General features: G+C 38.3%; 1 protein-coding gene across 1 annotated transcript in view; it reads left to right on the top strand.

Moving 5' to 3' along the window:
• The first annotated feature begins 1,075 nt into the window (after positions 1-1,075).
• The window catches only part of TMCO1 (transmembrane and coiled-coil domains 1), a 38,333-nt gene continuing 27,068 nt past the window's right edge, over positions 1,076-12,340 (top strand). The window contains exons 1-3 of the mRNA XM_063105973.1: positions 1,076-1,250; positions 1,640-1,717; positions 8,067-8,126. Coding sequence (XP_062962043.1) covers positions 1,181-1,250; positions 1,640-1,717; positions 8,067-8,126 — 208 coding nt within the window. The 5' untranslated portion in view covers positions 1,076-1,180. The remainder of the gene's footprint in view (positions 1,251-1,639; positions 1,718-8,066; positions 8,127-12,340) is intronic.

Here is a 12,340-nt window from a genome sequence, read left to right as displayed (position 1 = left end):
AAGTTTAAATCAGGAGGAGACAGCTCAGCCAGCTTTCTGATTTTCACCCACACACACAATATCAATCTGAAAAAGCTGAAAAACTCTACACAGGCTGAAGCCAAGCTGCTGAGACATTTTCTTTGACCTACACAACATTTAAAAAATTTTAATGAGTTACCAGCACTTTTAATTGAACTTTCACAAAAAAATCAGGATTTCTGTATTTTCCTGAAAAATGGAAAGATCTCACAGAGAAATTGGTTGGATTCCACTATTGAACGCTCGTTTTGGATGATATTAGTGCTCCCTTATCCATCACAGTACCATTTTCTTAGACCCAGCTTGAATAAGGTGTTTATATTCTCTCACCACCGTAGGCTTTTTAGTTTATGACCCCTTCCCTAGACACACCACTCGCCGCTCTATTACACACCTTGCATTTTCAAGCATCCGTGTCTTTCCTTTCACTATGCCTAGAAAGTCCTTTGCTTTCTCCAAAAGCACTCCGACTCCTCTAAGTTACTGCTTCACCTCCCGTTACTAACTTCCTCGGACCACCCTCAACCGTGTCACCGCAACATTCTGGTCATACCTCTATTAAAACCCTAATCGCACCGTATGCACGAGTTCCTCTCCTTCGCTAAGACGTGAGCTCCGTGGAGCCAGCGACCCACGACTAACCCATTTTCGCGTCCCCAGCTCCACCTTCGCGGCCTGGCACCTAAACCCAGGCGTTCAGCACGCATTTCCGGAAGTCAGTCTTTCTACTTTACGGCAAACCCAGGCTAACCTAGCTAATATGCAGGCCCACAAAGGTGGGGCTGAGATAGACGCCCAGACGAGCCCAAATAACTGAATTCCCTCCGAAAAGGATGAACGCGCCAACACCACCGATAGTAAAACCACCAAGCAAACTCGCCACCGGTGCAATTCTCGTCAGGGGCCCAAACTGCAATTCTCGCGATAGTTGGCCCAAGAGCCTTCAGCCTAGAGGCTTCCGGGTTGGTTTCCTCTAGATTCGTACAGCCACTCAGCTTCCTGAGCGAACCTTTCCGGTGCTAGGCCCCGGAAGCGGAAGTTTGAGTCCGGTCTGTCAGAGTCCGTGTCAGTGGTTGCGGAGTCCAGGGAAATCATTTTTGCTTCATTTTCCCGGGCGCTTCCCCCCAAGCGGGTGGGAGTACAGGGACAGAGGTGCGAGATGAGCACCATGTTCGCCGACACTCTACTCATCGTTTTTATCTCCGTGTGCACGGCTCTGCTCGCCGAGGGTGAGAGCGGCTAATTCTCACACTGGTCGGTCCCCGAGAGGAAGGGCCTGGGGTCCCTCGCGCAACCAGGGTAAAGGTCGCGAGCCTCGCTCAGGGGAAAGGTCGCGAGCCTCGCTTGCTTGGCGGCTCGTCTACTCTGTTCCGGGAATCCCTGGGCAACTCGTGACAGGAGCGGGAGGGGTAGTGCGGAATCGATTGCCGAAGACACCTTCACATCGTGTTACAGTTGTTTTGGCTGAAAAGTCAGTACTGTTAACATTTGAAACAGTTAACCACGGGTAAATATAAAGCAAAAAATTGGATTCCCTTTTAGTTCAATAGTAACGCTAATAGTTTGTTGTGACTATTCCAAACATTTCTTAATTAGTATGTTGCTTTTAATGTTTTAGGCATAACCTGGGTCCTGGTTTACAGAACAGACAAGTACAAGAGACTGAAGGCGGAAGTGGAAAAACAGAGTAAAAAATGTGAGTATGGCAACACGTTAGAAATAATTTCAACACATCAAGCTCATTCAGTGCATGTTCACAGTAAATATTTTAGGAGCTCCAAATGATACTTTATGGGAATACAAAGATGAATCCGATTTGAATTAAAGTCTATTTAGAAATAGAGGACTTTTATGCAAAATGTATAATACCAACAAAGGGGAGTGAGAGACACGGCAGGTACACGTAATGTGCTGTGGTAGTTTTCAGGAAGCGGTCTCATTCAGTTGTGAGGGACCATAGAAGCCTTCCTGATGCAGACAGCCTTGCAGTCCCTGGTGGATAGTTGGAATTTGGATAGAGAATGAGGTGGGGGAAGGAAAGTCCAGGTAAAGAAAATATTGTATGAGCTAAAATGTGGAAATTTTAACCCGTAAAGTGTGTTCAGAGAATGACAGGTCTTTATAACTGGTGTCAAGGTAAATGGTGTCTTCAGGGATAAGCCAAGTTTCAGCTGAGTGAGAAGGCTGAAGAGGTGCTTGAGGAAAAGATCGAGAATAAATAGAGTTTGTTGTCTTTGAAATAAAGCAGGAATTCCACCGGACACAGCTGAGGGTACAATGTAAATGGTTCCATATAGGCCCAATTTGACTTTCAGTGTTCTTTTCTTCCTTATAAGGATTAAATATAACTTTTGCTTCTTAGAATTCCTACAATTTTCTGTATTCTATGACTTTTCTTTATGTCATAATAAGAGTTTGAAGTTTTTTTTCTGAAATTATTTTATTTGATCACCACAGCAACCATTTGTGGTCAGTTGTATATTACCACCTCATTATAGGAAAGGAGACTGAGACTCAGAAAGGTAATGACATACTTATGTCACAGAGCAAACATAGAATTAGAGACTGAACTCAGACTTTTAAAATTACAGTTTACCATTCCTTCACTTATTCAGTGTTGATAATGCACCTCAATATGTTTAAAACCAAACTCATTATATCTTTGCCTTCACAAACATGATCCTCTTCCAGGATTTTCCTATCATAGTGACTGGTACATTCATGCTTCTAGAAGTACAGGCCAGAAACCTTGAACACTTTATTTATTTGGCTTCCAGGATACCACACTCTCTTGGTTTTGCTGTCATCTTACTGGCCATTCTTTTGCAATTTTCTTGTTACTTCCTCTTCTTGACCTCTTGTTATTGGGAGTGACACAAAATTTAGGTTTTTTTCTCTATACTCACTCCTTTGGCGAACTTATTTTTGTGCTCTATTTGCCAATGACTCCCAAATTTATGTCTACAGTTCTCTCTCCTTAATGCAAGATTCATATATTCAGCTATCAATTTGTCATCTCCACTTGAATGTCTAATAGGCATCTCAAACCCAACGTATCCAAAATAGAACACCTGTTCCTCGCTTCCAAGCCTGCTTCATTTGTAGCCTTGATCTTGGTTGATGGCAATTACATCCTTCCAGTTGCTCACTCCATAATCCTTGTGAAGTTATCTTTGACTCTTCTCTTACAACCCACATCTAATCTGTCAGTAAATGCTGTTGGGCTACATTTAAATATATCCAGAATCTGATTACTTTTCCCAACCTCCACTGTTAACCACCGTGGTCCAAGCACCATGATCTTTTGTATGATTATTGCAATAGCCTCCAACAGGTGTTCCTATCTCCTTGCAGTCTATTGTCAAAATAATAGCCGGAATAATCCTTTTAAAAGCCTATCAGATTATGTCCCTCTTTTGCTTATAACCCTGTGATGGTGTCTCACTTTCACTCAGAGGAAAAGTCAAAGTCCTTAGTGGCCTGCAGAGCTTCCCCTGTTATCAATCTGATACTCTCCTTCTCTGCACCACCCATACTGGCCTGCTTGCATACTGGTCTCACAGACACTAGCCACACTCCTGTACTGGAAACTTCCTAGTGGTTGTTCCCATTGCTTGGGAATGTTCTTCCCTATGATATATGTGCTTGGCTAACCATCTTACCTTCTTCAAATCTGTGTTCAAAGCTCACCTCTGAATCTTAACTTGACCATCCTATTTAAAAATGCAAGCCTGCCCACCTCCCCTGTCATTGCTACTCCTAATTTCTCTTACCTGTTCTTTTTTTTTCCTCCCATGGCTCTTAACACTCTCTGTATAATATATGATTTCCATGTTTATCATGTTATTGCTTAATGTTTATTTCTGCTTGCTAGAATAAAAAGCTCTACTAGCACAGGGTTCTTTGTTCCCTTCCTTATGTGTTCGATGTGCCTAGAACAATGATGGCACTTAGGAAGTGTTTAATAAACATTTGTTGATTTGAATACTTTCTTCTCTCACTTCTTACTGTTGTCTTCCTGAATAGTTTTCACATCACTTCATGTCTCTATTTCTACCACCATCCCCTAGTATAAACTTCTGTTATGTTTCATTTGATCTGCTGCAATAGCCTCCTCATTGGTCTACCTGCAGCCACTCAAATGTGTTCTCTACAGTATATGCAGGTAATTCTCAAAACATAAATCTGATTGTGTTACTTGCGCTTCTTAAAATCTTTCATTTTCTTTATGTTGTTTTGAGGATAAAGATGTGGCCTGTAAAGTCCAGCGTGGTCAGTCACCACCCTCCCTTTCTTCTTTGGCTACGTCTTGTATCATGTTCTCCTGTGCTATCAGTTCTCTAGCCACTCAGGCCTTTTTTCCATCCTTTGGTGTAGTCTTGCATTTTCCTACTATGGGGCCTTTCTATCTGCTGTTACCTCTACCTGGAATAATTTTCCCTTCTCATTTTGTCTAGTAAACTTCTACTCAGTCTTCAGATCTCAAAGTCTTATCTAGTCTCCCAGATAAGGTCAAATCTTTGGATCATAGTTTCTAATTTTTTCATATACCTCTCAGAGCACATGTCACAATTTCAGCCTTACCTATGGTTATTAAGGTAATGTCTCTCTTCCCAACTGAACTGTAATTTCTATGAGGGCAAAGGCCATTGTATCCCCCGTACTTAACACAGTGCCTGGATAGATTAGCTACTTGATAAAAGTCTGTTGAATAGATTAAAGAATACATTATCTTTATAGTATAACATGACGTAAATTCTTTGTGACAAATTGTTCTGCTATGATCATATACTAGTTAGCAGCATGCAATGGCATCCAAATACAACTTTTTTCATATCACATATATCATTGAGTAGTTCTACAAAATAATAAATTGTGCTTCAGATTTGTTTAAATGAATAGTCTCATACCATAATTTTTTTTTTATTTTTGGCAGCTGGATGGTACAGGGATCCGAATTCTAGGCCTTTAAATATTTATATAATATGGATTTGCCCTGTAGATTTGGGCTTCATAGTTTCTTCAATATTCACTTTGTCTTTAATTATTTGCATTATAGAAATAAATGAAAAGTCTCCTTCACTTTACACCTAAATTCACAGTAGTACAGTTGCCAGGCAACATTTCCATAGTTGTAATTTTTATATAATTCCTTCATATGTGTGCTTGGAAGATAAGTATGAGGTAGGTTGATGATTGGAATAACTCATGGTGTTTATTGTGCTATTAGATTCTCTACTTTGGATAATCTGTCAAAGTTCAGGAAGCATGTATTGTTTTTATATGATCAATTGACTTATTTGATTGCTTTCTATATATTTTAACATGATAAGTGCAATATGAAATGAATGGGCATAGATTCCGTCCTTTGTAATTTATAATTAAATGCACAACTATTATATTTAGCATGAAGGATATTTAAAAAGAATACTATAAGGTAAATTCCCTCTTTAAATAAATGTCTTTTTTGTTTGTTTTTTGGTTTTGGGGGGGGTTTGTTTGTTTTTTTTTGGTGGCTGGCTGGTATGGGGATCTGAACCCTTGACCTTGGTGTTAATAAAAATGAATGTCTTAATTGCAAATATATAATCCCTTCTGCACCTTGGATTCAGAATTTGGTATGGATCTAGGCAAGAGAAGGTTGTAGGGTTTTTGAAGAATACAAAAAAATATAAATAGGTTTGAATCAGAATTAGATGTAGGTTTGTTTTCTTGTGCTGATCTTCTCCTTGGCATTATTTGGAAAATACTAGTATTCATAAAGCAGTTCTACTGAGGTGGGGCCTTTGACAAAAGATATGCTCTCTTAAAGGTAGTGAGTTGGTTGTTTCAGGTGATCTCTTGGCTAGGTGTGGTCTAAATATCAGTAAGCTCCTTTCATTGTGTTCCTGTTGTAATACAGACTAATGAAAGAACATATCAGTAAACAAGATTAGAGTATATATAACTTGATTCTTTAACCGAAAGTGTTTATTTGAGAGCATTTATTAAGTATAAATTATTGTGAAGTATGAGGTATTTCTGTTGTTTACAGTGAAACAGGATAAAACTTAGAATATTGGTCTGGCTGGTTAGCTCAGGTGGTTAGAGCACAGCCTTATAACACCATGGTCAGAGGTTTGGATCCCTATACTGACCAGTTGCAAAAAAAAAAAAAGGAAAGAATAATTTATAAACTGGCAGAACTCTGGAATCAAGAATGCAGGAGTACCAGTTCATGGACCAAAAAAAAAAAGGGTTTCATAGTAGAAGACACCTTTTATTTTTCTCAGTTCTGACATTCTGACTTCATGTTATGGGTGAGCTTCTGGTAAATAAATATCAACACACCAGGATTTTTGCTCAACCTCATGAAGTTTGAAAAACATATTAATTTGTTTTATTCCTAGAAAAGATTTACTAGTCTTAATCTGGTCTGCTAGGTTAATGTTTATAGTATCATCTTATGTTTCTATTCTTTAGCCTTCTGCCTTCTTTATTCCTTTTTTATGCAATCATGGTTAAATGCCAAGTAGTTGTATTACAGTGCTTCTGGGATGGGAAAGAAATATTTTTGTTTCTCCAATTAATAATAATAATAAAAAGTAAAACATTCTATGTTTTTTCTCCATTTTGTTTTTTAAAATGTTATTTCTAAAACATCTTGTGGAGCAGGCTGGTGTTGCCATCGGAAGACTGTGTGAAAAACGTGACAGCAAGTGTGTGATCTGTGACTCCTATGTGTGTTCCTGCACCCCGTTGCGTGCGCATATGTGATGAATGTGAATGTGGCTCTTACCAGGGGCGCTGTGTGATCTGTGCAGGCCCTGGCGTCTCCGATCCCTATTATTGTAAGGAGTGCACCATCTAGGAGAAGGATAGAGGTGGTTGCCCAAAGATTGTCAATTTGGGGAGCTCTAAGGCAGACCTCTTCTATGAATGAAAAAAATATGGCTTCAAGAAGAGGTGATTGGTGGGTGGCCCCTTCTGTCCGCCATCAAGCTGCTGCAGCTGCCAGGAGACATGCCTACTATTACCAGCAGAAATGGAGCAGAGCCCAGAACATCTTTAGAACTGCCTGCCAGTGTCCCAGCACCGTGCTATCCTATCCTTTCCACTCACCCAGATGTGTGGTAGGAATGGAAAAGGATTCTTCCTAGTGCACTCTGGCAGACTGTATCCCGAAAATTGATAGATTAGTTAGTTTTAATTGAATTCAATATGCAAGGCTCTGTTCTCCACATTGATATGTTCTCTCTACTTCAAGATCCTCTAAACAGGAATAATATCATTTCATTTCAGTCTTCTGTTTGAGGAGTTGACGTGAAGCTACCCACAGTGAAAAATGGGTTTTTACTGCAGCTCTGATGGCAGTTGTCCTTGATGAACCTTCAGTGTGTGGTGGGGAGCTATCAGAACAATAAATGTGGGCATGTAATATTGTAATGCTTAAAAAAAAAATTAAAAAATAAAAAATATAAAACATCTTGTGGAATTTGACTTAATTTCCTTTTTTGATTTCACAATAGTCTCTTTCTTTTTCTCTATATGTATGATGTTTTATCTTTTTGTCTACCTAGAATAGTACTTGTTACTTAGATACCCAATATACACAAACACACACATTTTATTTTGGTCAGCACTTTAAATTTCATTTGCAATATTAGAGTCAAATTGAATTTTGCATCTCTTTGATAAAGCATCAATACCAATTTTACCAGTTGTCTGAGAGAGCAGAATTTGAAAATTGTGCTTTGACGCTAGCTAAGGTAATCATCCTTAGCTGATAGTCTGAAAATCATCTCTTTTGATTCTGATTGTGTCTTAATACAATCCTTTATGAATACTTAATTAATGATGCTTACAATTGTTTTATTCTTAGAATGTGTCTACTTTTTACTGTCAGTAGTTGTGAGAGCAGGCCAATTAACTTAACTTAGTCATGACCATAATCAAAGTCAGTGTGTAACTTTCTTGTAAGCTTCTTTCATTGGTTCAACTATGATAAAGAATTCTTTGTTTCTTTAGTGTAATGCATAATTTTTACTATGTTATATTGTTTACAGTGGAAAAGAAGAAGGAAACAATAACAGAGTCAGCTGGTCGCCAACAAAAAAAGAAAATAGGTAAGATGAGATATTAGTCTAAACAAAATTTAGGTATTGGAAAAACAAATTCTTAGGTAATGAAAATATAACAGAGTTGTTAATAGTGATAACTCACATTTGAATACTTTTACAGTTCATAAAGCACTTGCTTATTCTCAACCATTTTGTGAAGTGGGTAGGACAAATTTAAGCAGTTGCTCTTTTTTCCTCTTAGCTTGGAAATTTGGATTTTAGTAAAATGACAATTGTGGATTTGAATTTGGCTAAGGGTTCTTGGCAGAGTTTGTAAAAGTGTATAGTTTTTCACATCCAAGATGATTATTTCCAGTTAAGTCTGAGTTACTTGTATTTTTGCCATGGCTTCCTTACTGAGAATTGACTAGTGAAGGAAATTCACCAAGGAGTAGGAAGTTTTCTGCTGAGTAATTTTTATCTACTCCGAAAAATAATGACCATATGTTTTTGGTTTTTCAAAACAAAGATTTCTTTTTTTTTTTTTTTTTTTTTTAAAAAAGATGAACGGAGGGCCGGCCCGTGGCTCACTTGGGAGAGTGTAGTGCTGATAATACCAAGGCCAAGGGTTCGGATCCCTATATAGGGATGGCCGATTAGCTCACTTGGGAGAACATGGTGCTGACTTTCCTCTTACCGGTCATCTTTTAAAAGACTGTTTTTTTTTTTTTTTTAAAGATGACCGGTAAGGGGATCTTAACCAATAACCTCCATTTCTCAGACATTTAATATCAATAATCAGACCCTTCTTGCTCTTGGAAACTCTCCCCTCAACTGCTGTGATACAACTCCTTTCCAACTTCTCTGGCAATACTTTGAGCTCCACTTCTTCTGCTACCCCTTAAATTTCTGTGTTTCTCAAGACTCTCTCCATCCTCAGCCCTCTGCTTTTCTTGTCCTATATGGTATCCCTGTGTGATCTCATTTACCTTGTGGATTCAATTACTACTTACAAGCATATAATTCTGAAATCCATTTGTAGTGCTTATCTCTCTGCCAGCTCCCAAATTGTACATCCAACCATGTGCCAAGCATTCCTGTCCTACTGTCACACAGGCACTTCAAATCCAGTACGTTCAAACTTGAAATCATCTTCTCTTTTCTTCCTCATCCCAGTCTGCTACTACTTTCAGTGGCATGATGGGGGACAGAAGCCAGATTGTATACACAAGGACATAATGCACAGTGAGGAAGTGAAGACATTGAACACGGACAGCTCTTTCAGGTACTTTTGCTAGAAAGGATAGGAAAGATATAAAAATGGAAGGCAGATTACCCTCTGCCCTTAAATTGACAACACAGAGTATCTAAACTCAAATTTTCTTAACATGGAATACAACCTTGAGTTGTTTGCTCACCAAAAAAAGCTCATCAGAAGAAATAATATTTATGAAGAGTTGCTTAGCAAAGTCTTAGCAGTTACAAGATATGATATTTATGAGGAGTTGCTTGAAACTATCAGAAATCTGTAAATCTAAAGTGCATTGTTTTGAACTTAATAAAATTGCCTCTTTCACCTTGGTATCTGCACTGTTAGGCATATTATGAAAAACCCAGCCAGGTACAATTTGTTGTATGAGGATACTTCAAAAAGTTCATAGAAAGATTTGTATTTTAATTCCGTTTTTTTCCATGAACCTTTTGAAGTACGCTCTTAGGACTATTATGGAATATTTTTGAGACCATTATCCACAACATCACACAATGCTTTTTTGATGAGCAATTGTGAAAACTATATTAGTTTTCAGTGTTGGGAAAAGCAGTGATTCTCATAAACAAGTGGTTTATTTTTCTCTTACGGACACCATGCTTGAACTGATTTTTTTCCCCTTTGAATTGCCTGCTAATAAGCCTATACTCAGATTTACTTTTCATCTCCAGCAACTTTATAGTACCAATTAAATTTATTTATTTATTTATTTATTTTTCTTTTGGTGGCTTGCCAATGTAAATACATTTCTACAAATCGATCCTATCTACAGTTTTATTATTATCTAACCCTTACTCTTCCCTTTGCTCAGATTCCCTGACTGGGGAATCCCTATATAGTGATGGCCGGTTAGCTCACTTGGGACAGCATGGTGCTGACAACACCAAGTCAAGGGTTAAGATCCCCTTATCAGTCATCTTTGAGGAAAAAGAAAAAGAAAAAAAAAATATATATATATATATATATAAAATATTTGTGGAGAGAGAAGCTATAAAGAGTGATGCTGCTGCACTGAAAGAAGGGAGTTTTCAGTAAAAGGGAAATGTCTACAGTATTTAGTGTTTCGGAGAAAGAAAGGGTCATTGATTTCACTGGGTGAAATGAAGCTCTTCAATAATGATCCTGGATAGAGCCATTAATTTGAAATGGAGATATCTTTTGCATTTTAACTGAGGATTTTATGTTCTCCATTCTTAATTTCGGGAGATGTTTTGACTATTTTATATTTCCCTCTAATAGAGGAGAAACTAATTTATTTTTGGTATATGAAGTTTATTTAGCTTTTTTGGCTGCATTCAAGTTACCTCAAGTCATAAGGGATTTGTTTTAAGGATGTATATGATCAGAAGCTCAGGAAAAGCTGAACTAACTGGTTACTAGAAGACAGGAACTGTGATAAGCCAAGTCCTGTTAGCAGAGCAAGCCCTGAGGAAAAGCCAAACAGTGGCTTCAGGTTTTACTGTTAATATATACATTTTTCTCCTCTATTGTTCAACTTCCCCACTTTATCTATAGTGTTTTTCTAGCATTTGACTTTTGTATTCATATAACTTTGGCTTTTATCCTTAGGTTCTTTTCTATCTCAGTATTTTCATTGTGTGATCTGTAGACTTCCTACATCACTATTACTTAAGATACTTGTTAAAAGGGAAGGGTTCCAAGTCTTACTCCCAGATTTTACTGAATAAGAATCACTGAATGAGCGACCAGGGGGACTGCTTTTTTAACAAGCTACCCAGATAATTTTTTATACTGAAAGTTTAAGAGAGAGTACTGTATTATAATTTTTCTATTTCTGCTCCCACAGTTAATTAATTTATTTTCCCAAGATATACTGGTTTAAATTCCTCAGAGAAGGAATTGAATTGGCTCAGCTCTTCTTTTATGCTATAGGTAATAGGAGAGCTTATGGATTGGCTGTCTCATTGAGTCAGCAGTGGCAGGACTGGGGGTGTTATGAATCTTCATGAGGCTGACCCTTCAACAAGGACTGGTAAGAGGCAGATATCCCCAGAAGGTGGCTGGGGAAGAGAGGACAGGCTTTCTGAAGCTTAACTGAGTGAGATGGTATATTAGTTCATTTTGTGTTGCTGTAACAGAATACCTGAGACTGGGTCATTTATAAAGAACAGAGGTTTATTTGGCTTACAATTCTGGGACAGCTGCATCTGGTGCAGGCCTCAGGCTGCTTCTACTCATGGCAGAAAGTGGCAGGCAACCAGCGGGTACAAGCAGATCACATGGCAAGAGGAAGCAAAAGAGAGAGATGGGAGGTGCCAGGGACTTTTAAATAACCGGCTCTCACGGGAACTAATAGAGCGAGATCTCACTCAGGACCCCCAGTAGAAAGAGCATTAATCCATTCATGAGGGATCCACCCCATGACTCAAACAGCTTCCGGCACTGCCGCATTGGGGATCAGATTTCCACATGAGTTTTGGTAGGGACAACACATCCAAACTCTATCAGATGGGTATCTCCTTTCTTACTGACTTGGAAATATGGGAGGACATTTTTGAAATTTAATATATTTTAGGCCCTAAATTCTTTTCTTTCATTCTAGGCCTTTATGTTACTTGGTTTTTTGTTTTTTGGGTTTTTTTGCAGCTGGCTGGTACAGGGATCGAACCTTGGACCTTGCTGTTATTAGCACCGTGCTCTAAACAACTGAGCTAATTGGCTAGCCCCCGTTTATGCTATTTGGATTGGCTTGAGTCTTTTCATTCTGTAGTCAGAATGGATATCATCAATGCTACTAGTTTATTCCAATAGCTAGAAGAAATGTAGCCTCTTTTTAAATGCAGTATTCCCTTTTGGGATTTTAATTTTTCCTTTTGTCTGTCATTTTGAATAATAAATCATTCTAGAATATAAGTAGGTCTTCTGCATGTTTCCAGATTCTTTTCTCCATGAAATTTTCACCTATTTCATAGAGGTTGTATTCTGAAAATTTGCTAGTAAGAGGGTGCATAGAATTCCTTCCAAAAGGAATGACTTTCCCTTTGGAAAC

The sequence above is a fragment of the Cynocephalus volans genome, chromosome 8 (genome assembly GCF_027409185.1).
Source record: "Cynocephalus volans isolate mCynVol1 chromosome 8, mCynVol1.pri, whole genome shotgun sequence".
NCBI classification, from domain to species: Eukaryota; Metazoa; Chordata; class Mammalia; order Dermoptera; family Cynocephalidae; genus Cynocephalus; species Cynocephalus volans.
This window is presented reverse-complemented; position numbering and strand designations above follow the sequence as displayed.